The sequence below is a fragment of the Heterocephalus glaber genome, unplaced genomic scaffold (assembly GCF_053883595.1).
Source record: "Heterocephalus glaber isolate CG9 unplaced genomic scaffold, H.glaber_assembly_v1.0 deba00001773, whole genome shotgun sequence".
In the NCBI taxonomy this organism is placed as follows: Eukaryota; Metazoa; Chordata; class Mammalia; order Rodentia; family Bathyergidae; genus Heterocephalus; species Heterocephalus glaber.
Window position 1 is genome coordinate 5,509,309 of NW_028258463.1, and position 27,712 is coordinate 5,537,020.

General features: G+C 41.9%; 1 protein-coding gene across 1 annotated transcript in view; it reads left to right on the forward strand.

Moving 5' to 3' along the window:
* Ca10 (carbonic anhydrase 10 (inactive)) overlaps nucleotides 1-27,712 on the forward strand; it is a 508,909-nt gene that overhangs the window by 392,416 nt on the left and 88,781 nt on the right. The window contains exon 4 of the mRNA XM_013077742.3: nucleotides 4,398-4,583. Coding sequence (XP_012933196.1) covers nucleotides 4,398-4,583 — 186 coding nt within the window. The remainder of the gene's footprint in view (nucleotides 1-4,397; nucleotides 4,584-27,712) is intronic.

Consider the following 27,712-nt stretch of genomic DNA (forward strand, 5'->3'; position numbering starts at 1 on the left):
CTGGGAGAAAATAAGAACTAGAAGACAGAGTGGTTTATTCATAATTCTCCTAGTTTTTGCTTCAAGTCTTCAAAACGATCTAGGATGCTTCTCATATCTAGCACTTTAAAATCCAGAAAGAGAGGCAAGCCAGTCATCAAAATGCAGAAGTCAAAGTCTCCATGTAAATGTTTAAGGAAAAGTATCACATTCCACCAGGATTTGGAAGTTGGAGAAGATGCAGGGAAGGAAGATAAAAAAGGATCTTCCCACAGTAGCTGAGCACCCATGCAATAAGCCAAAAGAAAGGGAAGGCAAGAATAAAAATGCTTAACCACTGAATATATTGTTAACTTAATACAACATCACAGGGGATGTTTTTCTATTTTTTCTATTGAGGTAAAATACATATGGCATGAGTTTACCATCTTAACCACTTTTAAGCTCAGTAGTATTAAGTTCATTCATATTGTCGTATAACCTTCACCGCTATACATCTGCAGATATAACCTTCACCGCTATACATCTGCAGAACTTTTTTCATCTTGCAAAATTAAAACTTTATATCTATTAAAGACTAAACTCCTAATATCCCTCCTCCATCCTCAGCCCCTGCAATCACTATTCTTTCTGTAGCTATGATTTTGACAACTTTAGATACCTCACAAACAGTGGTACCATGGTGCATGAACTTAATTCATTCTGGAAAAGATGACCACATTGGTGTTCATGGGAGAAAGATGGCCCCAGTCTTGTTTGCCATCCCAGGCAGAGTTCACAAACAAAAACAAAATTTTGCCAAACACTTCTGTTTGCGAACCAAATCCTTCACAAAAAAAGCATTTGTGAACCAAGGTACCACTGTAAATGGAATTCATTTACACTTCAAGTAGTTACTGATAAAGAGAGACTTTTGTCATTTTGATATTTGTTTTCAAAATGTCTTACGGGATTTTTTGTTCTTTGTTGTCATAGTTATCTCTATTTTATGCTTAGGGAAGCTAAAATGTCAAGAAATCAGTAAACTACCTGAGCTCACATAGCTAACAAGAAGCCAACTGGGAATTTTTGGACTCTAGACCCCTTGATTTTTCTACGTGATAACGTGATGTGTGTCCCTGTGTTTCTAACTCCTGGGAAGTCAGACAAGCATGCAACACAGTCCTGTCTTGCTTGGATAGGCAACAATTTTCTTAGGGACATTAGACAGGCACAGATGAATAAATGGATTTCCAGAAGTGCAAGGATGCCCACAATAGTTGCCTAATGCTGAAAGAACTCAGAGCAACTCTTTGTATGCTGCTCTGCATTCCAAAGATGTCTGTGGATGTTGCTGGGTTGAATCTCATGGCCCGGTGTTTTATGTCATTTGATGATGAATACAGAGATACAGCCCTGCTCTATGGGATCAACTCCTTCTAGAAAATGGATGTGGCAAAACAGAGTAAATGCTATTAATAATGTGTGTACAATTAGATCCAGAATTTACCTAATGAAATATCCCTAGATTAGTAAAAGCACTTATTCATAAGGTAGTTATTGCAGTGCTTTTTACAACAGTGAAAAGATCAAGGAAGTATAAAGAAGCAATGATAAGCTATATATATTTTTCTTCCAATACCAAGAATCGAACTCAGGGCCCTGCACTTGCCAGGCAGGTGTGACATCTCTGAGCTACATCCCAGTGAAATGTTATGCAGCCATTTCAAAGTGATATTGCAGAATAGTTAATGATCTACAAATATTCATGTAGAAAGTCATACGTATAGACATACATGTGTATGTGGAAAATCATTTGTTATATATTTAAGCACGTGTATAAGATGATCTCATCAAATATGGATGTATATATAGTTATGCGTGTGAAAATCATACATGCCAAAGTATTAGTGGTGCTTATAGGTTAATTGTGGAATTGTGGCTGATTCCTCTTCCTTGAGCCGTTCTGTATCTTCTGAACCATATATAGTGCCTGTATATTATCTTAATAATTAGAATTTTTTTATATTGTGGTATATCTGCCTTAGTTTTCTCTTTTAATTTTTATTCTTATTAGTACATGTTTGCAGTACATAATTACTACATCCATTGTGGGGAGTGGGCACATGTACATAACACATCTCAATTATTTTCACCTCCCCTTCCACTCTCCTCCCTGCCCCTCTATTTCTTTGTGCTCTTCCCATTAGAAAAAGAAAAAAATAAATTTTATTTAAAGATGGAAATAACATCAAACACAAACCTGTCTTGACCCATTATACTGCAAAGAAAGTTAATAATCAAGACGTAGGAAGAAGATAAGTTCCCATATCTCATAGTCACCAAATACGCAGGCTGGAGAACAGAAATTTTGACTGGGATCCTTTGCTTGCAAGGAATGGACAACGTAAGGCGGGAGAGGGATTTATCTATAAGATGTAAAACGTCTGAAAAAGGGCAGCTCGGGCCTCCTGAAAGAACTGGTCAAAGAGATGTAAAGATACTTGGAGGTGAGGTAGTTATTCTCCCCTTCCACGCCCTCTCTCTCAGCATGGACACATGTGCCTCATCCTTCTGCCTGTGTTCTGACTTCTCTACTGCTTAGAGGCTCAGCTGTCTGGATCCCATTTGACCTTGCTCTTCAGCACTCAGCAGAGGCTATCTACTGTCTGTCCGAGTCTTTGGCAGATCCAGAATCACAGGAGAAAGATGATTGACTTAGCATTTACCATTCAGCTTTCATTGCGTGACAAACCACCCCTAAAACACTGACCTTGGCAGGGGAGGGCAGCCTGTGATCGGCCGTGGTGTCCTCAGTTGGAATGGCTCCCCTCCTTAGGGCCTCACGCTCTAGCCAACTAGCCCGGGATAATTCTCACCAGAAGGAGCCAGGAGGCATGAAAGGCATCTCAAAGCTACTCTCAGAACTAGCATGTTGCTGCCACTACATCCCTACATGCTCTTGGCTAAAGTACACAATAAGGCCAGCCTGGAGCCAAGGGATGGAGAACAGAATCCTATCTGGAGCAGCTGCAAATGCACATCATTAAGTAGTATAGTAACAGGGAGGAGAAGAATGAGGAATTCTGGTCATTTTTATAAACTGCATCTAGTCCCTGAGGGAGCCAGGCTGACACAGGCTCCATCTAGCAGCTGCATTGTATTTACATTTCCACATAACATTCTTGGTTGGTATAGAATGGGAAGAGAGACAACGAAGAAGTGTGTGTAAGCTTTTCACAATGTCAGCCTGGGAGTGATACTTGTGATGATCCCTCAAAGTCCATGGCCAATCCCAGCCACATAGGCTCCACCTTACAGGAAGGTGACAGAAAAAATGAGTCAGTGGAGTATTTGATGAGCATTGCTGTCTCTTCCCTAGGAAGCAATCTAAGAACTAAACAACATAATCACTCACAAGATCAGCATCAGAAATGTGTGAGGGCATGTAAAGCTAGGGCTACAGAGCGAATATATGTAGGCTATGGCTAATAAAGGAATCAGAAATTACACAAGACCTTAAAAAATCCCTGGGGCAAAAGGCTGGGACCAAGGGATCAGAGCAAAGCAGGAAGAAATCCCAAGTAGTTTGTCACCTAAAATCTCAGAAGCATTCCATCTAGATTTATTCAAAAGCTTCCTAAGACCCAGATCGTTTTACCGGAGTGGAGTCAACTGAGGTGACTACAGAAGTAGAGTTCCAGGTGGAACTAAGTCCTAATGTCGTAGTCCAGAAAATACAGCTGAACATCAAGTCAAAAGAGTAAGGAAAGAAAGAAAGAAAAAGAACAGGAAGCAATAATCTTAGCAGTTGAAAGGACTGAAGCCAAATGGAATGGGAATGAGGGGTGAGCCTGGGAATCCGTGAATGGGAAGTTTATATGAATTGCTTTACTTTAATGCTGAGGTTGTGAGCTGTGAGGAGGGATCAGGACTCTCCTTTTGTGTAATGTCTGGTTGCAGGGCTGGGAGGGAGTCTAACAAAACAGGACGGGACCCTAGAGACTTCAGATGAAGACCCTCAACCTCCCAGCAGAGTTTGCTTCTCCTCAGCCATTTTGGCTTCTTTGTCTTTCATTTGACCTTTTTAGCATCTGTCCCCTGATTACTGCTTTCTCCAATTTCTCAACCTGAGATTTTTAATTTTTACAGCTTCTTTTCCTTGCGATACTTATAGTAACAGGAATAAATTAATTTATGAAAGGTACAGTACACAATGTATTAGTTGCATCAGATGAAAAGTCTCCTTTAATCTCTTGCCCCATATTCCTAAATAATAATGTGGTTTACCATTCACAGGAAGTCCAAGAATGCCCTCTGGGGAGGCGGCCGTGCCCTACTCCACACGTGCTTCCATCATTGGTCCACACATCACACTGAGTTTGAGGAGAAATGGAAGAAAGAAAAGCTTGCTTGACCTGTTGCTCATTTCTTTGCAGGTCAGTGGGACTATGTACAACACTGGAAGACATGTGTCCCTCCGCCTGGACAAGGAGCACTTGGTCAACATATCGGGAGGGCCCATGACCTACAGCCACCGGCTAGAGGAGATCCGGCTACATTTTGGGAGTGAGGACAGCCAAGGGTCGGAGCACCTCCTCAATGGACAGGCCTTCTCTGGGGAGGTATGTGGGTCTGTCAAAGTAGAAAGGATATAAGACATGGTGCTTGTTTATATCTAAAGTGAAATAACAGATGGGAAGATTTCCCTTGAATCTATGAAACTAGAGGGTCTCTGCCTCTTTTCTCCCCGTTTTTTGCATGTTGGCATGGACCTTCAGTATGTTCCGGGGAAGGCTACAATGAAACTGAGTATTTCCCTCCAAGACATTGGTGCAGGTCTCTTGGAACTTGTGCCCCAATATATCTCTGGAGCATAATTCAACCCCAGACCTTCACCTTTCATGTGCCTCTCCACTTACACCTCTCCAAGCCATCAAGCTCTCATGTCACGTATGAAAAAGTAGACTCCATAATTCTCCTTTCTGGTAGAAGAGGTCTTATTTGCTCAAAACTATAACATACTGTGAAATAAATGTCAGGCAACTAAATAGTTTGCCTGAGATTCTGCAGAATGGAAATGTCATCGTGTGCCACCATTCATGGTGAGTGTCACTGCATGCCAGCATCAACCCAGACAAAACTCAGGCCACAGCAGTGAGCCCAGATGAAGTTTCAGTGATAGAATGAGAATTACCACTGAAACAGATGTCATCTATGGTGTGACACAGGACAGGCAGCGTGTATCTAATTGGACTGTTTTACCTCCATTATACTTGAGTGTGGGTATCAATGAGGAATGCTTAAATACCATGCAACTATGATCCTGTTAAGTCTCAACAACTGATGCCAGGAAGGCTTTGAAATTACCGAAGCATGTATCTCACGAGATCCTTTCATTTTTTTAATCAAGGTCATGTTTAAACCTGGTGTTATTTTTAATGTGCTAAGGCCTTACACTGAGGAATAGACCCCAACCTCAAAGAGTCTAGTGGGCAGATTTTTATGTGTGTTCAAACTGCATCAACAGAGAGCCTGCCCAGGGATCCAGCTAGTTACCAGGGATACAGGGGTTTAAAAAAGAAAAAGGAAAAAAAAATAAAGAGCTCCTGCCACCGAGGAGCTCAAAGAGTGCTATATTCAAATCATAAAAGCATAATGCCATGCTGTAATGGAGCTGCGCACATCCCCTGGCATATTCAAAGGAAGAAGTGACAAATTTTACGTGAAGGGTTCAGAAGGAGCTTCACAGAGGAGGTGCCCTTTGAACTGGGCTGTGAAAGAAGCAATGAAGAACAATTTTAAGAGCGTCAGCTTTGGAGTCAAAGGACCTGAGTTTGTAGCTCCTGCTTTGATACCCACTACCTATGTTATCTTGGAATGTTATCTGATACTTCTAAGGCACAATTTAGACACCTTTCAAGGTTATTTTAAAATTTAAGTGGGATTCCAGATATAAGAAGCACTGGAAGTACTCAGTTGATGGGTGAAAAGATAAAGCAGGAAATGAGGACTAGCATGAGAAAAGGCCCCGAGGCATGTCAGAGCACTGGGTGTTGGAAAAAACATGTCACATTTTATCTGTGATCTATTAGTAATGGCTACATAGAAAATGGGGTTGAGCAAGAGTAGAGTATCCCTCCTGGATATGTAGGGTGAAATGCTAGGATTGATTAGAGGTGTCTACCAAAGACAAGTAGGTGACAGAAAGCTCCCAGAGTTGCAGATCCTGAGCGATGGCATAGCGGGGAACATGATGCCAGCAGAGCAAAACCCAAAATTTGAGAGTAACTGAGGACTGCCGGTCTGAATTGGAGACTATTCAAAGTTAGATGAACTCCTCCTTCTGATAATATAGATTATGTTAAGATTTATAATTATTTTATGTGTTGAGTTACTTGCTCATTTATTGGTTTGTGTTGTTGTTGTTGTTGTTGTTGTTTATCTCTCATATTCTGGTGCCCATCTCAACAGTGTCTCAGAGTAGAAATATTCCTGCTATTTAAATGAATGAATGAAAAATATAGATGGTTACAAGGCTAGAGATCTTTAAGTTATAGAGTTCTTTGATGTCACTTGTTTCTTCAATATAAGGTAAGAATGCTTTGTAACTTATATATGAATAAGTTATGCTTTTGGGGTAAATGACTGAGTCCAAAATCCTTAAGGGAAATACATAATAATATGATCTGTTAGTATTCTGATCTTCCTAGACCTACCCCAGACCACAGGTATCAGGTCCTTCAAAGAATCTGTATTTTACAAGTTTTCAGGACAGTCTAACAATTAGATCTATGAAACCATCCATCAACAGTGCCTTATTAAGTGTTTCCAATAAAGAAAGCATTCAGTGATGCATTTAAACAGTGAAGAATGCATTTAAAGTTGTGCATAACAATAACTGGCAATGCATTCCAGGAGAATTTTGGAGGCTCCAAAGCAATGTCGTAGGGAAGCTCATTGGATAGGCAGTTGGCCTTTGAGGTATATAGAGGGCTCTGATGAGCAAGAAGAGGTTGGCATCTTCTGTGTAGTATGAGAGAAAAGATCTCGGGCCAGTGGGTGGGAGCTACAGAAAGTCAGAGTTCAGCTAAATTCATGTAGTACCAATGAGAGCTCTCCATCAATGAAACGAGTTTGGTTTCCAAAACAGTGAATTCCTACCACTGAAATTATTAAACATTGAACCAAATTTGGTGTCTTCATTAAAATGATTCACATCCTAATAAGCAGGTGAACTCTTCGCTTTAATGTACCTTTTAATAATGAAATTCTAAGGGCCAGGGATTTAGCTCAGTGGTTCCACCACCTGGCTCAAAAGCACAATGACCCGAGTTCGATCTCTGGTACCAAAACATGAAATTCTACATAATCTATGATTTTCTTATAGAATTTTCCTCCAAGTGGATTCCCTTGCAGCTTAGCCTTAGTAAAAGCAAATGTGTAACCCCCCATAGCTCAACTTTTTTTTATTATTATTATTATTACTATTATCATCATTATTATTATTCTGTGTTTCTTTCAAAGCCTCCCTTGGTCTCTATTTCTGGCTATCCTTTGGGAGAACCCAAGTAGACGCTTGTCGCGACAAAGCATGTGTTTATTTTCCTGACAGTGAAGAATCACATTGCCATCTGCTCCATCTATCATTGCTGATCGTGATAAGTCAATTAATGCCAGGCATTCTCCTTGGTACAGTACACTAGTCGCTATCTGAAAAGCTATAGATTAATTGCAGTCTTGTCTAGTGAGGTTATTATAATTGATGGTAATCATTTGCTTTGTTTTATAAAGCTGCATGGATGTACGACACAGTCACCAACTGCATTTTTATAAAAATTATTCATGTCCTACATGGAGAACTCCAGGATGCCTTGTTGGGGGTTGGTGATAAATGAGCATATTCAGGGACTCAAATGTCTCAATTTTTTAAGAAGAGAAAATTAACTGTTTTTAATAAGTAAAATCCTTCGCTTACTAATCATGTCTAAGAGCTTAGATTAACATCCAGTATAAAGTAGGGTATTTAGGAAAAGAAACAAATACATTAGCCAAGCAAAAGATAATATTAGAAAAGAGTCGTGCCTGTGCATTAAATTCTAATAGTGGGACTAGACAAGGAAAATATTTCTTATTTAGGAGAGATTGGACAAAGTTATTTCTGCAACCTGCTTTAAGTTTTTCTTTTCAAAAGGGTAAAGGAGCACCCTGCGAATTGCACTAGCCATTTTGAAAGCTGTGGGTGGCCTTGTCCTCTGCTAACTTTACCTATCCCTTGCATATCTATTTTGCTTCTGCTGTGTGCTGAACTCTAAGCTAAGCATGAGCCAGAGTCCAGCATCTGCCCAGAGAAACTTGAAATCTATTGAGGGATTTGTCTACTGATAACACTATGCATCCTTCAAAATACTCCCCCTCACTTCAAACACACCTAGCTCATTGTTCCTACCACTTTCTGAAGCAGTTCTGGAAGACCTCTTTCATGAATGTCTCTAGTTGTGCGGTCATGGTTGCCTGAATGTCCTGAATCCTTCAAAACTTTCGCAGTCATTTTGACTTTCAGGAAGAACCAGAAGTTACATGGAGCCAGATATGATGAATAAGGTGGATAAAGACACATTGTAATGTTTTTATTTGACAGAAACTGCCATAAATGGTTGATCAATGAATGAGTGATTACAAAATATGGTGAATGTTTAAATAAAAAATGTATTACAGTAAAAGGCACATTGCCATTAATCCCCTCTAAAATATGCAAAATATCCCCTCTCATCTGCACACATGTATTCTACCATTCTTGGCAATGTCTTTTATTGTCACAAGTTTTTTAATTTAATTATTCACCGTATCTTTTGATCATCCCTTGTATTTGAAGTTTATTCCAGAAGAGGAGTATGAAGTAGCTCTCTTTGGATCATACTGAAGGAAAACAAGTGGCCAGCTGTGCAGACAGACATGCTTGCTGGTCCCTCTGAGGAGGAGGTAGAGGCATTGACCTTTCTAGAGTCTAGCCTCTGGGGTCTCCAATCTTGCTCAAAACACAAATGAGGCAGGGAAAAGACCATAGCTGTTGCTATGGTGATGCTGAGTAGATTTGTTCATTAAAAAGGGGGACTAAAGTCACATGTAAAATATGGAGGTGTTTTTTTCCCTTTTTGGTGGCTCTGAACCAAAAAAGAGATAGCTCCCTTAGAATCACCAACTGAGACCTAACAATAGAAAATACAGGCCTTGTCCAATTAACTTGCAACCTTGAGAAACTGGTGTCACTACAGCAGCACATAGTTGAAGGAATAAGTAACTACCACCAAAGGGTCCCAAAGTGTGCCAGGGTGTGGAAAGCGCTGAAGATCACCAGCTGAGAACACATGGCTGGGGTGGGGTGGATGCTCAGGCAAGCGACTTAGCTCTCTGTTGTGTGGCTGAGACCTCCTGGTAGAGATACTTCACTGGCACAACCCGAGATTGAGAGGGAATGAGAACTGGGTTCTTTAAGAATAACAGGTGGGGAACGCCTCAGGTAGTGCTCCGTGTGTGTCACAAGAAGCTGCTCCCTCCCTCTCCCTAGCCCTCCTCCACTTCAGTTCCCCTGTTAGGGCTTCCCAGCCAGGCAGCTGTTACCAGCTCTTGACTTTCAGAGAATCTTGCATATTCATTTGCTGCAGAGGTTTGCAAACAGTACATTATGGCCAAGCCCAACCCAGAAGCTAATTTTTTTCCTTTTTTTATTGGTACATGTTTGCAGCACACAGTGATCGCGTTCATCATAATGAATGAGTACATGTACATAACACATCTTGCTCTCTTCACTCTCCCCCTTCCCTCCATCTCTTCGTCTTCTTCCCTTTTGTAAAAGTTCTAGCTCCGATTCCTATTATCTATTGTTTATTTTGCTTTTTAATTTATTTTTTAAAAATAGGAGAAGAGGAAGATTCGATAGCAACAGAGACCACATGTGGCCTGCAAAGGCCAGAATATTTACTACCTGGTCTTTTACGTAAAAATGTTGCTGAACCCAATCTATGGTGCTATCTTTCCATCAGTGTAGATCTTGTAACTGTTTGCTATCACTTGTAATGGAACCATAGATTTTCTTTGATGTGAATTTCATCTTCGTCATCTTGTATACTGAGCAGTCAACAAATGTTTACTGAATGAAGGAATGAATGATCTTGGTAAACGTCTTAAGGAGAAGAGCTATTCATCATTGTATGCCATGCACCTAGCACAGTGCCTGACACACAGTAAATGTTTAAGCAATGTTTGTAGAATGAGCCATTCCATTGCTGAGTCAACAACTGAACCATTAGTGTTCAAAGAACAAAAACCTTACAAGCTTTTTTCCCCTGGCAAATTTTGAGGTGTGTTACATTCATGGACGAAACAGGAAATATAGCCTCATTTAATTGAAGAAGGAGTGTTTTGATAAAAAGCTGCCCAAAGCTTCATATTCCATTAGAAACTGAAAAAGAGGGAAAGCAATTTAGTTAATTATTACCCTTAAAACATCTTCTGAAATTTCTCCGGGAAAGGAATAAGCCTTATGAAATGCAGTATGTGTTTATAAAGCAACAACCTACCCCTGCCCTAAATATACAACGAAAGGATTGAACCATTGTCACCTTGGAGGAATTTTGGATCTAAGGGACAAGGCAGAGATAAACTTGAATCAGCTCCTGTGCAGCTCAATCCAGAACTTGCCCTCTCGCACCCATAGGGGGTTAAAGAACCTCACTGCTAACATCTGGCCACTGTCTACATGCTTTGTGATTTGTCTGCCTCCATTTATTCAGTTAACATGTATGGATTATCTATTATGTGCTACAGTGGTAAAAATCCCTTCCCGTAAGGTCTTTAGAGTTGAGAGGGAATAGATCAAGCATAGATAATAAGCATAATAAATGAGTACATGCTGTGGTCAGGTGGAATGTAATGAAGGCTATAGAGACAGAAATAGGGCAGGGTAAGGGGAGCAAGTAGAGGTAGTGAGTTCAAGTTTAAGTAGGGTGGACTGTGTGGGTCTCACTGAGAGGGCATTCATGAAGTTGCCAAGGGGCCATCCAGGAGGAGGACAGTCCAGGCTGAAACAGTAGCTGCATGGTGACTCTGAAGTGGGAGACAACTCTGAGCTTTTAAGGAACGGAAGTAGCTGACCACATGCACAAAGTCAGAGAAGTAAGGGCAGAGCCAAGGATGCTGCAGAACCTGTGGGTTCTCTTTGCATGGACTTTATGTGGACTTTGGCTTTTACACTGAATGAATCCCAAAGCCCAGTGACATAGATTCTCCCATTAAATCAACAACACTATCTCAGTGAAGTTGTTCTTAATGTTATCTCCTTTTTACCTGGGGGAGTGAGGGCCCAGGACCATCGGAACAGTGAAGGACCAAGGCTGGGCTTAACCCATATCTTCTGATCCACAGTGCTGCTTAGTACAGGTCAAGGTTCATCCATGAGCCCCTCACAGATGCTTATTTGCCTACTCTGGCCTCCAGCAGAATGGGGAAATCCAGACTGAAAAGCCACAGGATCTGCCCTGAAGGAGCCTCGCAGAGGATTCTGTCTTCCCAGTCAGACTGCTAACTCCCTGAAGTCCCAGGGACTTTTTAAATATCTCCTCATAGGGGCTCTGGGTAAATACTACTGAACAAAGATCAAATGAGTAAATGAAGATAATTTAAAAGACTGTCGCTTTCAGTGTGCCTAATGTATGCCCAGTATATCATGAACTAAATTCTATAGTCATAATGACAAACTTAATCAAGTTAATGTCAATATTAACAGAAGTTCTAGAAATTTTTATGTTAAATTATTCACAAATTTGAGGTAAGTGAATTCTTCAGAGTACCTGGGAGGAGCAATGAGATAATTGAGAGCCAGTGTGCTAGAATAATTCATTTAGATTCTTCATTTCACCCATGGAATTACTCCCAGGATCAGACTAGAGAGCTTGTCTTTGGCAGTGCTGAAAGCTAAAGCCCTGTAGTGTGGGAGCCGTCCCACCCCAAGTGAGCAAACTGGTCATTGGACAGCAAAGCAAACAGGGGTCAGGAGCCCAGCTGGTGGCCAGGCACAATATAAACACAAAAGCAAGAGGTCAATGACTCCGATCCCTGGATAGGAAGTTTTCCCTTTGGAGATTTTTATAATTACTTCTGAAAGGACAGCCCAGGCAAGTCAGCAGCTTTCTGAATTGCCAATTTTAGATAGACACAGCAGGGCAGCCTAAGAGAGAGGACACTGCATTTGAAGACAGCCTGCTGAGGCCAACTCACCATCCTGGTGACTCTCCGCTCACTCATGTCCTAACAGAGGCCCGGGTCCCACCAGGATGGCATTGCAATTGCACCCCTACTCCTCGCTGCACTCTGATTTCTCCCCCTGGTGTTTCCTGTAAAACAAGGAGAGAGGTGTGGCATTGCAAAGATGGTTTTAAAGACAGGGGTTAACTGGAATCTGATCAGGGTTCAGACCTAACATTACCATGGAGACAGTCACTCACTTGTCATCACTTTACAAGTGGCAGATGAGTTCTCGTTGATTTAGAAACCAGTAACACTGCAGTTGGGGGTGGGGGGCACACTGCTCCTAATGCTTCCGTGAACTGGCGAGGCTTTTAAAACTCATTTCCAAACCCACAGGAATAAAATCAATTGCAAAAGAAGACCTTGAGTAAAAATGACCTATTCCCTGCTGCTCTGACCTCTGTAAATCGTTCAAGAAAGGTCACGGAATCTCCATGAAAGATCACACTTACCAGTTGGTGACAGACCTGGCTTTGGAAAGAGTGAGTCAAGTCTACACAAAACCTCCACCTCGAGTGTCCCTGAGAGAGGTGCCTCTGAGGGCATTTCTTTCCAACACACCAACTATACAAACAAAGGAAAAAATCATGGCAGAAAGGCCAAGAGACCTACTCAAAGTCAATGAGACTGGTGGCAAAATCAGGATCAGTACCTACATTTCCTGAATTTTTCAAATAAAATTTAAAATTTGATCAAATCCAAGATTCAAAAGGCTTTTTGGGTCATTTGGCTTAGTCCACCCGTAGAGCAAAGGCTCCCCAAGAATCAAATGTCCTGCATTAGTGAGCAAAGCCCAAATGCCAGGACATTTATAGACTCAGCCTCAACACAACAAAGACACTGGGCCAATATTTTACAAACCTGAACAATGACGACCATGCATGAGGAAATGAATCTAGAAGTCAACAAATTATGCCCAAAAAAAGACTACCAATATGACAATGAACCATAACTGTGCCTGATAGTTGAAAAAAATATGGAAATTCAAGATTGGAAGACTAAAAATAGAAAATGTAATGCTTTAAAGATCCTTCCTCGATATGAAAAAAACAGTCATACTATTAAGAATCTAAGGACATAAGCAACACTTTTGTATCGTTGAATCTTTCTACTCACACTCTCCAATAACACTCAGTAATATTAAATATAAATAATCTAGATAATAATATTCCAAAATTAAATCGTTAGATGTCTCGCCATTTCATGGATGTGCTGCTATACAATTCAAAATAAAGCTTTGACAAACTCCCAGATTTATTTGCTCTGACATATCGATAAACTTTTGCTGAAACAAAGCTAATCATCTCGATGGTGCTGACTTAATTGCTGGCCAGTTGACAGATAATAAACCGACCTGAGGATTAAAATATGAACTAATTACTGTACTCAATTCCATTTACTTGATTTCATGTTTCATTAATTTTTTGCATCATTTCTGGTGGAAGCCTTAGATTTATAGTTGCCTCAAATGAATTGTGCCACTTAGTTGCCCGTGGCATGCTCATGTTCAGAATCAGTTGGAAAGGGCAGAATTCTGGACAGTAAATATTTAGCCGAAGCAGCCTGGGATATAGTAAGTGCAGGTAATTATCCATTCCCAAATACCAGCCAGAGTCACCCTCTATAATTCTGTCCTCATCTCAGCACTAAAAGGGCAACGCTAGGATTACTGTCGTGATTATTCATGGGATCTGCTTGTTAGAGGCAGTCTCCAAGAGCAGTAGTTGCTTTGGCTGGAAGCTGGCTGGAGGGAAGCAGAGACAAGTACAGGAAGGGGAAGGGTATTGGCCTGAGAGCCAGATGCTTGGACCACCAGGCAGAGAGCAACATTTGGCTCAGAAGATCTGACTTCAGGAGCCTGCTCTGAAGCTTCCTAGCTGTGTGATCTTGGTAAGGGAAGAGTTGAGTAAATCATTTTACCTTTCTTGAGCCTCTTGCATTATCAGATGGGGCCAATGACACTGTTCCTATATATGTGATGGTGTAATTATACAGTGTAAAAATAAAAGCTTTGTAACCCATAAACTGCTGTACAAGAAAGTTATCAACCAGACGAAATCTTAGAACTCACAAAGTCCAAACCTCTCACAGGTAAGATATATGACGACAATCACAATGAACTAATATGACTACCATCACTGGCTGTAATTTATTGCAGACAGACTGCCTCCCATACATTATACTCAAGGCTCTGTAATACCCGATCCTCATAATAAGCTTGTAAGTTAGCACGATTTTATAGGTGAAAGAAAGAAACTTGAAAAGGTTAAAGAGCCTGCCTGCAGTCATGTGGTTGCTACAGGGTTACACTGGGTCTTTGATTCCAGCTACACACTTAGTGACCTTAGTCTAATCACTTTACCTCTCTGGTTCTACCTCTAAATTGCAGCTAATAACGGGCAAGTCTATGCTCTCTAATCCTAAGTGCCCTTCCCTGAGATGATTTTTCAGCTCTTCCTGTTTCTGTTTTAAAAACAGCCTGCACTTTTGGTGGCTGTAAACTGAGACAGGAGCCTATTTCTCCAAGCAGCACAGTAACAGTGTGAAATATGACCCAGCATCCTTCGATGTGCTTGCTGACGCCCATAGCTTCATTCCCCTTCTGCTCCCAGATGGACAGCAACTTGGAAGTTACTTACTTCTGCCATATTTTCTCTGTCATCTTTAAAATACAGTAGGCAAGGCATCACATTTATGCAAATTTGTGTAGAAACACATCTATTTCCCCCTGCAAAGCCGGAGAAACCAATTCCTTAGTCTCGGTGGTAGCTTGGGTGAATACATTTTCTTGCTTTGAATCTATTTGCTGAGCTAGAAATTCCTGGATTTGGCCTTGAAAACGAATCCTGCAAGAGCTATTTGGCAAAATGAGCTTAGCCAGGATGTTTTAAATCACACTCCCAGCCAGGAAGAGGGGGAAGGCCCTGTGATCACAGATATCTGCATCAGGACCTCAGGTTCCTGCACCAGTTTAGAAAAAAAAAAAAATCATGTCTGCTTCAAGAAAAAACCAACTGTACATGGACCCAAATGACCACCCCAGAACAGCTGCTGTTTCTGTAAGCTCCTTGGTGGGGGGCCAAGCAGTTACTGCCCGTGGTACCCATCTCTTCAAGGCCAATGTGTTCCCCAGTCTCGGGTGAGGAGCTATGACCTACAGGCATGAGCAGCTGTTAATTGTAAGATGAGGGTTGGTGGAGTTATTCATGCCTGGGCTGAATCCTGGCTCCATCGTCTATCTGTTGTGACCTTGGGCAAGTTGTTCAACCTCCTAGTGCCTCATTAATAAATTTCCTCATTAGTAAGATGAGACAAATAGTGGTGCACATGCTATCCGGAGGTTTCCCCCAGCTTCACTGGCTTACTCTTAGAAATGGCATCAGTGTGTGAAGGGCTTCCCCATTCCCTGTGAGCCCAGCTGGCCAGACAGGGTGATCACTTGTTGTGCTTTGCCTGGGACAGTCCAGGTGGACATCATTGGCCCTGGTGTAATTGTTATAGTACCTTTTTCCCCTCTCAAAGTGCCCTGGTTTTCCCAGTGGACATACTGTCACTCTAGGTCTAGATAGATGATCCTGTGAAAGCCACTTAATCTCTTTGGAGCTCTTTCCCTCACCCAGGAAATGAAAGGTTTAGAGCAGCTCATCCGAACCCTACCCGCCCCAAGAGTCCTATGGAAGTAAAACACTGTAGTTTTAGCATCACATACAAAATGCTGATTAAGAGATCATGATGCCACCTGGAGTGTCAGAAACTGGTGTGTAACAAAATCTCTATGTTATACTGGGGCAGTTTCCCCAAAGATTGGGTGTGCATTTTGTAAGTACCCCCCGCCAATACCTCCTGTAAGGTAAAATCTTGAGAAATTAAGTTATTTGATGTGGTCCCAAAAATTGAAGTTCAGATTGCTCTGCTCACTTGAGTGTGGGACCTTTTATGGTTATGAGGCTTAAAAACTGTTAAACTTCCTTCTTCTGGCCCTCTGCCACCTTTCTGCTATTAGCACATACACATGCACAGGTCTGTCACACCTTAGTCATTAGCCACCTCCCAGGTAAAATACACTTACACTTAATAAGATATTTTACTGGAAACTATGGGTTCCCCTTGAGTCATTTTACTCTGTCTATTTTAATTACACTTTAAACGACTCCTCTGCACTGAGCATTCCTAGGAAGAAACCCCAGGAATTATCATCATCATCCACTTAAGGTTTTGTTTCCACTCTGGTATTGGGAGAGCCAGACCAGCAAGCTGATGCTGTCACCTTAAGCTCCTCTGTGACTCCCTACTGGTGTCAGCTTTTAGCCTCCTTCACCATCAACAAAAGAGAGAGCTTTCTACTTTGCTTTTAAAACCTCCAGGGCATCCAAACACTGGATCCCACCAAGCTCTAGTGGAGCTTATGGAGCATTTCTTTAGCTTGATTTGCATTATTTTAATTTTCTGAGGGGTGTCTTTACTAGCTGGAGGGTGATTCTTCCCCCCTTAATTAAAGAACAAGTTGATTCCCAAGCACTCAGAACAAAATAAGTCCCTCCATACCCATCTTGCTTGTCACTTCTCCAGCTGTTCTCTCTCATCTGAGCAGTGTTCAGCCTCTCCTCACAACTGCCTCATCCAAGTGGAAGCCTGATGGAATGACAGGGTGGACTCATCTTCTAGTGTAATTGGCCAGCACTTCCTTTCAACTCACTTAATTTCTTGCAGCATATGGCAACTTGGGTGAGGACCAAGTCATGTTATTGCTATCTCTTAGATAGAAAAACTGTATCCAGACAGTGCAATTCGACACATATTCATGGAATTGGCAACAGGAATCCTTATGAACACACCCAGTTGCGGTCCTTGAGGAGTTCAAGCTACTGAGGGCATCTTAGTAAGGTGTTTCATGGTGCAAATAACAGAACTCCTTCAACTGAGGTTAAACTATGAAGAGAACTTACTAGAAGGCCTCCAAGATATGTACTATGGTTCAAAAGTGACTGAACCAGTGAAGAAACAGGAAGATGGAACTGAAACAAGGTCATGACCCTGGAACTACTTCTACTCCACTTCTCATCTCTGCATAGTTACTCTATCCTCATTCTTTTTTATTTTTCTACAAACTGTCCTTTTTGGATTCTCTGTGCAAATAGAGGGCATAAATGTCCCCACTTCAGCTCCCAAGTTTATGTCTCTTTGGATCAAGACCATCTTGAACTGACTAGCTGGCTTTTCATGCCACTTCTAAATTCTCACAAGAAGAGATTTAATTTCCCCAACCTAAATCTAATATTCCTTCTGACCTCATAAGCTATGCATGGGGGATGATGTAAAGTAGATACACAGATCTTAGGGACCTACTTGTATGGTGGGGAGAGTGGTTAACTGAAGAATACAGGCACTGTAAGCCACATGAACACACAAAATGTCTTCTATGGTGGGGAAGACAAACGGTCCTACCCTAATTTGCCTGACAAATTCACAAGCTAAAGTGCTCTGTTGACACATTTGACCCAAATCCAAGGATCCGAGAAAGCTTTCTGACATAAGTAAGATCTTGAAACAGAAGTACGAATGTACTAAAATAGAATGAGAATATCCCAGATAAACAGGAACATCCTCTATTAATAGAAAGAATGTCTGTAGGCAAGCCATCATGTGCAACCAATAAATTCAATGTCTTGTGATTGAGTGTCACAAAAATCTTACTCATCACAGACATCCGTTGCACACCCTATGTTGTCCCTCATCCTTCTGGCTACTAACAGTGTTCTCCCCTTCCTGCCTTTCATCCAATGCATAAATCAGAGTGACCTCAAAAACGTTGCTTAGGGGTTAATGCTGAACAGATACATATTTCAATGCCAACTCTGCCCTTACTGTGTGCCCTTTTATTTAGGTTCTTCCCAAATGAGAAAAATAGTAGTAGTAGTAGTAGTAGTACTAGTAGCAGCAGCAATCTCTAAGGGTTCTTGATTAGATAAAAGAGATAGTATTAGACAAAGAACCTTAGCAGTGTGTCTGGTAAGAGTAGGCATCCAGCATGTGTTTTGTTTTGTTTTGCTGCCTAGCACCTTCCCCCACCTATTTTCTTCTCCAGTAGTTGGTTGATGAGATGTCTTGGGTAAAAAAAAAACTATAGATTTAAGGAGAGTGGTTTTGGTCTAATAAAGGGGCAAATTACTTGAGGACCACCCTTCTTCCTACCAAAAAAAGATGCATTTCTTCCTCACATAATCAGTGGCCCTACAGGCATGTCCTCATCTCTTGACTCATTGTCAGTTTTCTGAACTGAGAGCAAAAAAAGAATGAATTGTTTGTTACTCCCAGTTATTCATGAACTGGGCTCCGATTTCTCTGTCTTGGAATTGAGCCCATTAGGTCTCTGTACAGCAAATTTTCCTACCTCCCTGTTGCCCACTTCAGTCATGAGCCACAGGTGATGCATCTGTGACAACTGTATCTAGTATCCAATGCATTGAAGCAGCCCAAGGAGTTATTTTGTCCCTTGTGTTGACTTATCTTTCAAGAGTCCCAAAGGTAGCATATTTTCCAAAAGCCTTTTGAATATTTAAGCCCAAGATATCCTCACTGGGATAGTTTTCCCATTATTAATGTTTTTTAAATGCCAACAGGTTAGAAATACACTGCTTTCTTTGGCAGAGGCTGATTTTAATCAACGTTAGAGGTTATATTATTTAACTTTCATGCTCATTTTAATTAAAAGGAAAGTTCAGTGACAATGGACCTGTAATATTAAAAATGCATTTTTTCATACCAGCATGTATTTGACTTAAAGAAAGAAGGGAAAAAGAATATTTGCTTGAGCGACAAGCTTGGGATGAGGGTTAAATTTGTAAAACCACTCTTTCCTTATATGTAGAATGACTTGCTTTATTGCACATACATGTTAATCCCTCTAACCCTGCTAAAGTGTCTGTTGATTTTCTAGCTAGATTTATAAAACATGTCTACCCGAATATAATGACCAAAACATTCAGACAAAGAATCCACCTCAGAAAAATATTCCTGCCTCACAGGATTTACCAAAGTCTGAGCATTGTATTAAATATACTTTCCTCATCAAAGAATCAGAATAGCTAGTCCAAATAATGAATAAGTGCCCAGTTCTGTATAATAAATTATACTTACTCTTTATAGACACATACTTGAGCTCCTACTATGTGAATTGCTTTGCTCACCTCTAAGTTTGAGTGTGAATAAAGTACAGGCCAGGTCTTCCGCACTTTCCACTCCAATTAGGAGGTATTTGCAGTCTTTCTTGCACTGTCTATCATGAGAGTGGTCAGGAAATGGTCAGGAGAGCTGCTGGTAAGGGATTGTGAGCATGTCCAGATTGCTTGGATTTGACTCTTGACTCTGCTGCTATCTCTAGCCTCGACCAAGTTACTTACTGCCTGCCTCAGTTTCTCCATTGTAAAATGGGAATGATATTGATGCCAACTTTGCCACAGTGATTCATCTTCTGTCCTGATTCTTTGGTCATTTCAGAGAGATTTCTGTTCACAACTTGTTTCCCTTTGTCTGGCCATGTGGTTTGACTTGCCTTTGGTGTTTTCTGAAAAGAAGTGTAACTTCAATACTCACAGCACTGGAGGAAACAGATTTGTGAGAGTTAGTAGAAATTATATGATGCAAAATATCCCAGCTGGTGGGAGGCATAATGCAGATACCTTTTTAGTCACCAGCAAATGAAGAGAGAGCAACAGAATTCACTATTGCGTGAACTGTCTAAAGCAGTGGTAACTGCCAGAAAAAAAAGACACAAGCATTAAGGACATGGACGCTAGCACATCACAGTTTCCTATGACTTGTTGAGTAGCCCAGTTAGCTCAAGAAAGTGGCTAAGAAATGATTATACACAGTGGACTTTCCTCTAACCCAGGAGCTGATGTTTCCAGAGAGAGGAGCACCTATTCGCTGGGTCTCAGGAGTGTGTGTGTGTGTGTGTGTGTGTGTGTGTCACAGGTTAAAGGTGATACAGAAAAAGGGAGCAGGTTAAGCAGATTGGGGATATAAGAAATGGAGACATGTTACTGCCTTTAATAAGAAGCTCAATGTAGATGTCACTGAAAAGGTAATGTGATCAAAACCTTACAGGAAGTGAAGGAGCTGACTGCGAGTGTTGGTTGGAGAAGAGAGTTTCCCCCATGGGGAGCAGCCAGTGCTGAGTGTGCCTGGTATGGAATGTGCCTGGGGAGGTCGGGCAACTGCAAGGGGGTCTGCAGGGCTGGCAAGAGATCAGAGAGGCGGGAGTGGCAGGATGGGGAGGGGTAGACTGTGCGAGTTTTGTGGGCCAGTGTTGAAGTCTGGATTTCCCTCTGATAGGCCAAGCTCATTCCTGCACAGGGAGCTCTTCCCTCTCCCTGGGGTGTTCTCCTTCCCAGCTTCTTCATGGCTGACTTCTTTTTATTTGAATCTCAGCTGAAATTGTCCCTCACCCCTCATCACTCACAATCACAGCACCTGTTTTAATTATCTGCTCAGCACTGATCTCTCACTAACCATTGTTCTTGGTTTTCTCTCTACTATTAATTTTTTTTCTAAAGTGTTTCACCAAAAAGCAAGCTTTGTTAATTCCCTTCCTTTGAGTGTGGGCAGTAGTTAGCAACTCGATCCCAAAGAAAGAGGGTGCAAAAGGAAAATAGTGAATTCACAGAGGAGATATCTGGCAGGTGCTACCTGGGCTAGGCCACCCGGGAGAACATCACCAGAGTTGTCATGTGAGTGTCAGGGCCACCTGATGTGATGCAATGAGACAGGCACTTCACCTTTGTGATGCACATCAAAAGTCCAAGGGCCCTGTGTAATCAGAGAACCACACACTAAGGAACATTCTACAATTATCTGATAAATGTCCTTTAAAAATATTATGATAATAAAAATAAGGGAAGACAAACTATCACAGACTTTCAGGCATGGTGGTGCATGCCTACAATCCCAGCACTCAGGAGGCTGAGGCAGGAGGATCCCTGTGAGTTCAAGAACAGCCTGGGCTACAAAGTGAGATCCTGTCTCAAAAACAACAACGATGAAAAACTACCACAGACTATAAGAGACTGAGGAGAGATGATAACTAAATGAATATGAGAACCTGGATTGGATCGTGAAACAGAAAAAGGACAGTAGGGAAAACACTGGTAGGATCTAGACATGGTGTCTACTTAATAGTGTTGTGCTGATGTTAATTTCTTAGCTTCCACAGAAGTATCTCTGGGTTACATTAGATATTAATATTAAGGGAAGATGGAGGAAAGGTATAGGCAACTCCCTATAATATCTTAGCTATAAATCTAAAACTATTTCCAAATAAAAAGTTTTCTTTAAAAAAAGAAGCAAGCTCTGCAATATCAGGGATGTTGTCTTGTCTCCTTTTTATCTACTGTGTCCCTAATGCTTAGAATGGTAATAGTTCCTTAGTAAATATTCAATAAACAAATGGGACAGATACTCAGTAAACTCAATAATAGCATCTTCAAAAAATAAATGAAGCAATTAAAGCACTTTGCCAAGTGCAAAGTACTTTGCAAGTAACTATTTACAAATAGCAGAGAATATCATTATTATCCCATCTTAATTTTTGAAATAGAGGAAGGACTGCCCACTTCCTGAGGCAAAATGCAAAAAATAATAGATTAGCTCAGGAGCAGAACAAGGTACTGTATGTGATGAAGCCACACCTGGGCATCGCTGACCTGCAGCCATCTGTGTCCACAAAAATCTCCTGAATCAAAGGCTCTGAGATAAAAGGAGCTTCATTTAAATGTTTAGAAAAATCCTCCTCATCATCTTGGTGACATCTCATTAATCTAGGTTCATTAAAAATGTGTGGCACACCCCTCCTACTCCTCAGCCGATTATTATTCTGAACACACTTTGCAAAGACAAGGGGGAGACATTTCTTCCTGAAAAATTGGAAGTGAAAGCATGAAATTACATCCTCTTCTCTCTTTCTCCCTCTCCCTAAACACCAGCTGCTCTATGAACAGGTGCTCTTAGCCGGCTCTGGCAGAAGACAGTAAGTCCATTGCTGAGGAGTCTGTTTCTGAGAATGAAAGCTCTCATTCCCTAAGAGGGCATAGAAGCACCAGGGAGAAGTGCAAGGGGGTTTTGCAAGTAACTGGCGAGGGATGCATCCTACACTCTCACACAGCCCCTACCCTTCCAATATCACCATATTTTTCCCTAGGCAGAGTCAGTGAATCCTTGGGGCTCCCACAGAACACACAATACATTTTTTTTCACAGCTAGAGGGTCCTCTCATCCTCAAGGTTGTTCAGGTTTCTATCTTTCTTATATCTCTAGCAAAGAACACAGTGCCCAGCAGAGAGTGAGAGCTGTAATAGTGGTGAATGAATGAATACATGAATGAATACATGAATAAACTCATGAATGAATACCTGAATGAAGATTGTGGGAATAAGCTCTGAACCAGAGATAGACATCAGCATCTGCCTTCTATTCAAGCGTTAGGGACAGGCACAGAAGGTGAACGGAGAGATAAAGACAGAAGCTGCAAGAGAAAGAGTTTCTCTCAATGAGCAAAAGCACCCTCCTTGATGCTGAGAGGAAAGTAAGAGTAAAAATCATCCTTCCCCTATCAGGCATCAAGAGACTGCTGAGCTCCTCCCCTCTATCCATTCCCACATCTGAGGGATGTGTGGAGACACCCAAGAGCACTGCACTCCTGGCCTTGCCATGCAGAAGGTTACTGGGAAGGCCCACCCCTGCCTGGGTCATGTGCTCAGCAGCAATGCAGCCTGCGCTCCCAGAAGAGCAGGGCTCACACTGATGAAACCTTGACATTTAGTGGAACTAGAAAAGAGAAAATCACACATTTCATTAATGTCCAAGCTACAGCAATGGGAAAACCAAGAAACCAGACTGACTTACAGGTCCTTTCTCATGTGATTTATCCAAAAGCTGCTTTTCGAAGGTGCTCCATACTTGAGACTCTAGTCTCTCCAGCAAAATGGGAGGGCTGGTCACACAACAACATATGTCCAGTCCCCCTCAAAAGCCACTGAGACCCTAACATCTCCGATAGCATGGGGAGACTAGCATCTAAGAAACCCATAGTCAAGTTTCAATCCTGTCACTTACTAACTTCATGGCTTTAGAATTCATCTCTTTGAGTCTTGGCCTGAGCCATCAACACAGTGCTACATAGCTCTGCTAGAGCTGGCTTTCTGTCATTATAACAAATATGTAAGATAACTTATAAAGAGAAAAGACTCATTTGGGCTCACAGTTTTAGAGGTTTCAACCCAACATTGGTTGGCTCCATTGTTTTTGGCCCTATGTCAAAGCAGCCCATTGCAGTGGGAGGTGGTGGTGAAACAGAACACCACAAACCATGGCCAGGAAAATGGGGCCTGGGCTCCCATAGTCCCCTTGAGAGCCATCCCCCAGCTCCCTGAAGACCTCCCACTGTGCTCAGGCTCTGAAGTTTCCACCATCTCCCAGCAGCACCAAGCTAGAGCCCAAGTCTTTAATACATGAGCCTTTTGGGGACATTCCAGGGGCAATTACAGCAAATTCCTTTGTTGTTTGTTCATCATGAGGAATAGACAGGGAACCCACTGATGACTGTGAAGTTGCTCCCACCACAGCTGGCTCCTGGTAGACATTCACCAGTGAAATGGTCATCATTATTATTAGCTGTTACTGTGTCCCTTACCTCCAACAAGTCCTCAAGGGACCAGCAGACTCACACCAATGTGCAGGGCTCTGGGCTGGCACAGGATGTCTAAGGCAGGAATCTCAAGCAGGAGATGGAATATTCCATGAGTCTTCAGGAATAGGCATGGTTTACCTTTGCTCTCAAGTCAGTCTCTCAAATTATATTTGCAGTTGCAAACCTTCGTTCCTCTAGAGAGCAAGTAATTGTTTTTCTGCATCACACAGACTTTGTAATCACATTCCAAGAAATGAAATAAAAGAAAGGAAAAATCTATCCACAATCCTCCACCCCAATAAATCCAGCTGTTTTTGATTTCCCAAGTTTGAGTAAAGGGTTCATTAGGCAAAGACAGAAGTGAAGAATGGTATTTCATTCAGAGGCATTTAGGTCTCTTTTATGCCGTTCAAAAACCGAGAATGCTAGACCACACCATACATTTGTCAGTGGCTGTTTTCATATTCCCTTACATAGGAAATAAGTGAGAAGGACCAAATAATCTTAACACATATCCCAGCCAAGCAATGTCATTTATTATAACATTTTTATGTGGTATCAACTCATGAAAATGAATTGCCACTCTGTAAGGATAACAATATAAGTGCCTTTACTGGGAGCTCTTCTTACTTCTTACTTATTTACTGGGAGTGGCTTCTTACAAAATCTTTCACACTTTTTAATTCTATGCAAAACCTCATTCCTCTCCGGCCTTTTCAAAATTCCAAACTCCCAAGCTGCCTCATCCTCTCACGGCTATGTGCCAGGCCTGCCTGTTGCTGGAGCTGTGCCCCAGGCCACACAGCCCTGCCCTCCTGGTGACAGCCAGGACTCGGGGCAGAGGATGTCAGAGCCATTGGCTTCTCTTGCAGGTGCCCTGGGCAATGCCATGCACCCCGTGGACACCCAGTAAACACAGGCCGGCTGGCTGCAGTGGTACTCAGCTAATGAGTGTCAGTATTTTTACCTATGCTCAGAGAGAAATATGAGGACAGATGCGGAAGAGGGCCGAGGGAGAGACAGCCTCACACCGAAGCCCAGCCAGGGTCTCACCCACGCACTCATCACACATAAAGGATTCTGATTTCGGCAAGATGAAAGGGCCAGTGAGCACGCTGTGTGACTGGCAAGTAGGTAAAAAAGACTGCGGCCTGATTCAGCTCTTCTCATATCAAAGCAAAGATGAACTGAGTTTCAAAACACTTCCCCAGTGACCTAAAAGAAGGGTAATATATGTGTAATTCTTTGAAATGATAAGAAGTGACTTCCCTAAAAAGTAGGTCTCTTCCATAGATGATACCGACAGATCAGCCAGTAAATATGTCCAGTCCTGCGTAGTGCCTCTAAGCAACACTGCCTGTCTCCACACCACATCTCAGGCCATCTCAAGAGCATTTGTTGACTGTTCACGTCCTTGGTTCTGAATGCCATTTCTCAGACTGAAAGCACCTCTTGGCTTCAAGGTCATGACTCGACCTCCAATATCATCCCTAGCCTCGCCCTTTGAACTTGACATTCACCACTACATTTTTAGCTATTCCCTTTCACAGTTCAGGTCTTCCCACCACCCATATGTGCTACCTTGAATCATACTCGCCCGGATTTAGTTCATCCTTGACAGTCTCCATCCCTCAGCTATCTGTGGAACAGCTCTCTCTTGACCCAATCCTGTGACTGGAAACCAGGTGACATCTTAAAAGACTCACCAATAAATCTGAGTCTGTATTGGTCATCTAATTATATTTTTCCAGTTAGCCACCTTTGGCCCCAACAGAAGGAAGCTAACTTCATGAGATACCTATATTTCAGAGATAATGGTATTGAGAGGGAAAGGAAGAAGGAAGCCCTAGATCTCTTATGAGGAAAATCCGCATTCAAGATCTAAATGATGTAACCAAAGGAGAAAGTGCCAAACCAAAAATCAAGACAAATGGGTTTCAATTCCAGTTCTACCAATGACCATGTGGCCTTGAGCAAATCACTTTCTGATCTAGGCTTCATTTCCCATTCATAAAATGAAGGAATTATCCCACATGACCTCCAAAATGCTCCCCAGGTTTAATGTGCTTTCATTTTTTTTTTTTTTTGGTATTATTAGTCTGACTTTCTGAGATTCCATTTTCTCATTTGGAAAATAGTGATAACATGTCTGCTCCAAACTTCCTCCCAAGGCTACTAAGTGTCAAATAAGAAAATGTATGAAAGTCCATAGCACACTGCTAATTTTGGTGAGGGGGCAGGAAGTCCATAGACCCTGAAGCCATCACACAACCTACTGCTTTGTAGAGCTCCTAATGAACTGTGACTGTGAAATGGTATTCCTCTTCCTCATTTTTTCAATTAAAGAACATTTTCAAAGCATGCAGAGTAAAATCCCCACATTTGTTGAAAAATGTTTATTAAAGGTGTCTTAGTCACTTTCTCATCACTGGGACCGAATACCTGACACCCACAACTTAAAGGAAGAGGTTTATTGGGGTTCATGGTCTTTAGAGGTTTCAGTCCGTAGTCATTGGCTTCAAGGCAGAAACGGCACGGTGGAAGGGTCTGGGTGGAGGAAAGCTGCTAAAGTCATGGCAAACAGGAAACAGAGAGCGAGGGAAAGAGCTAGGGAGGGAAATGCATCCTTGCAGGTCACAGTCCCAGGGCACCTATGATCTAACCACATTACCAGCACAGGAGGCTGTTGGGGGATACCCCAGAACTAAATCACAACAAGGGATAAAATGTCACACACCCACAACACTGGAAGGGAACTTGATGGTAGAAAGTTTTCACCAGTGGTATCTGAACAGGTTATTAAAGGAGGTGGGTAGGGAGGGCATGAAAGAGAACGAGCATTCATATAATGTACATTGCTTTATAGTCACTCTGGGTACTTTATACTATTTATCTCAGCTTAATGCTATAAAATGGTAATTTATTATGATTAATATTATTATTGTTGTTATTACTGTTAGTTTCTAACATGACATGAACAAATTCTCCAGTTCTCCAGACACCAGGCAAGATTCTTACAGTGTGATTCAATGCTAACATTATTTACCTAGAGTTAGCATCAGATTCTCCAAGTAAGCATTCAGTCTCACGGCTGCCACTCACTAGTCAAGGTATTTCTGACTGGATTCCTACACGCCCTCCTCGACATGCAGTCATTTGCTAAAATGCCTCACAGACCTCAGGAGAACACTTTGCTTACATTTACCAGTTGGCAGTCAAGGACACAAACCAGAAACAATCACATGGAACCAACACATAGGGCAAGGTTACAGGGGCAGGGGTGAAGGGAGGCTTCTGTGCTCACTTCTGACCAGCCACCTCTAGGAACCTTGAGGAGTTCACCAGCCCAGGAATTCTCAAGCTCATTGTTTAAGACTTTTTGTAAAGCTCCTGCCTTCATCTCTCAGGTCCCTGAGTAAGACTGCAACCTCCAGCCCCCTGATCAACTGGTCGTTCTGGTATCAGTCACATCCTGAAGTTATCTCACTAGAGGTTCCACCTAATGCACCTCAGTTGGCATAAGGTCAGATATAATCAAAAGGAGCCCAATATGAATAACAAAAGACACTTGTGTCACTGAAGACTGCCCACTGCTTCCAGTCTACAACACTGACCTGTAAAAAGATTTAAGGCAGGTTTCCTTATTTTTTTCTTTTTCTTTTTTTTTTTTTTTTGGTACCGGGGATCGAACTCAGGACCTTGCACTTGCAAGGCAGGTGACGGAACCACTGAGCTAAATCCCTGGTCCCCTAGGTTTCCTCATTT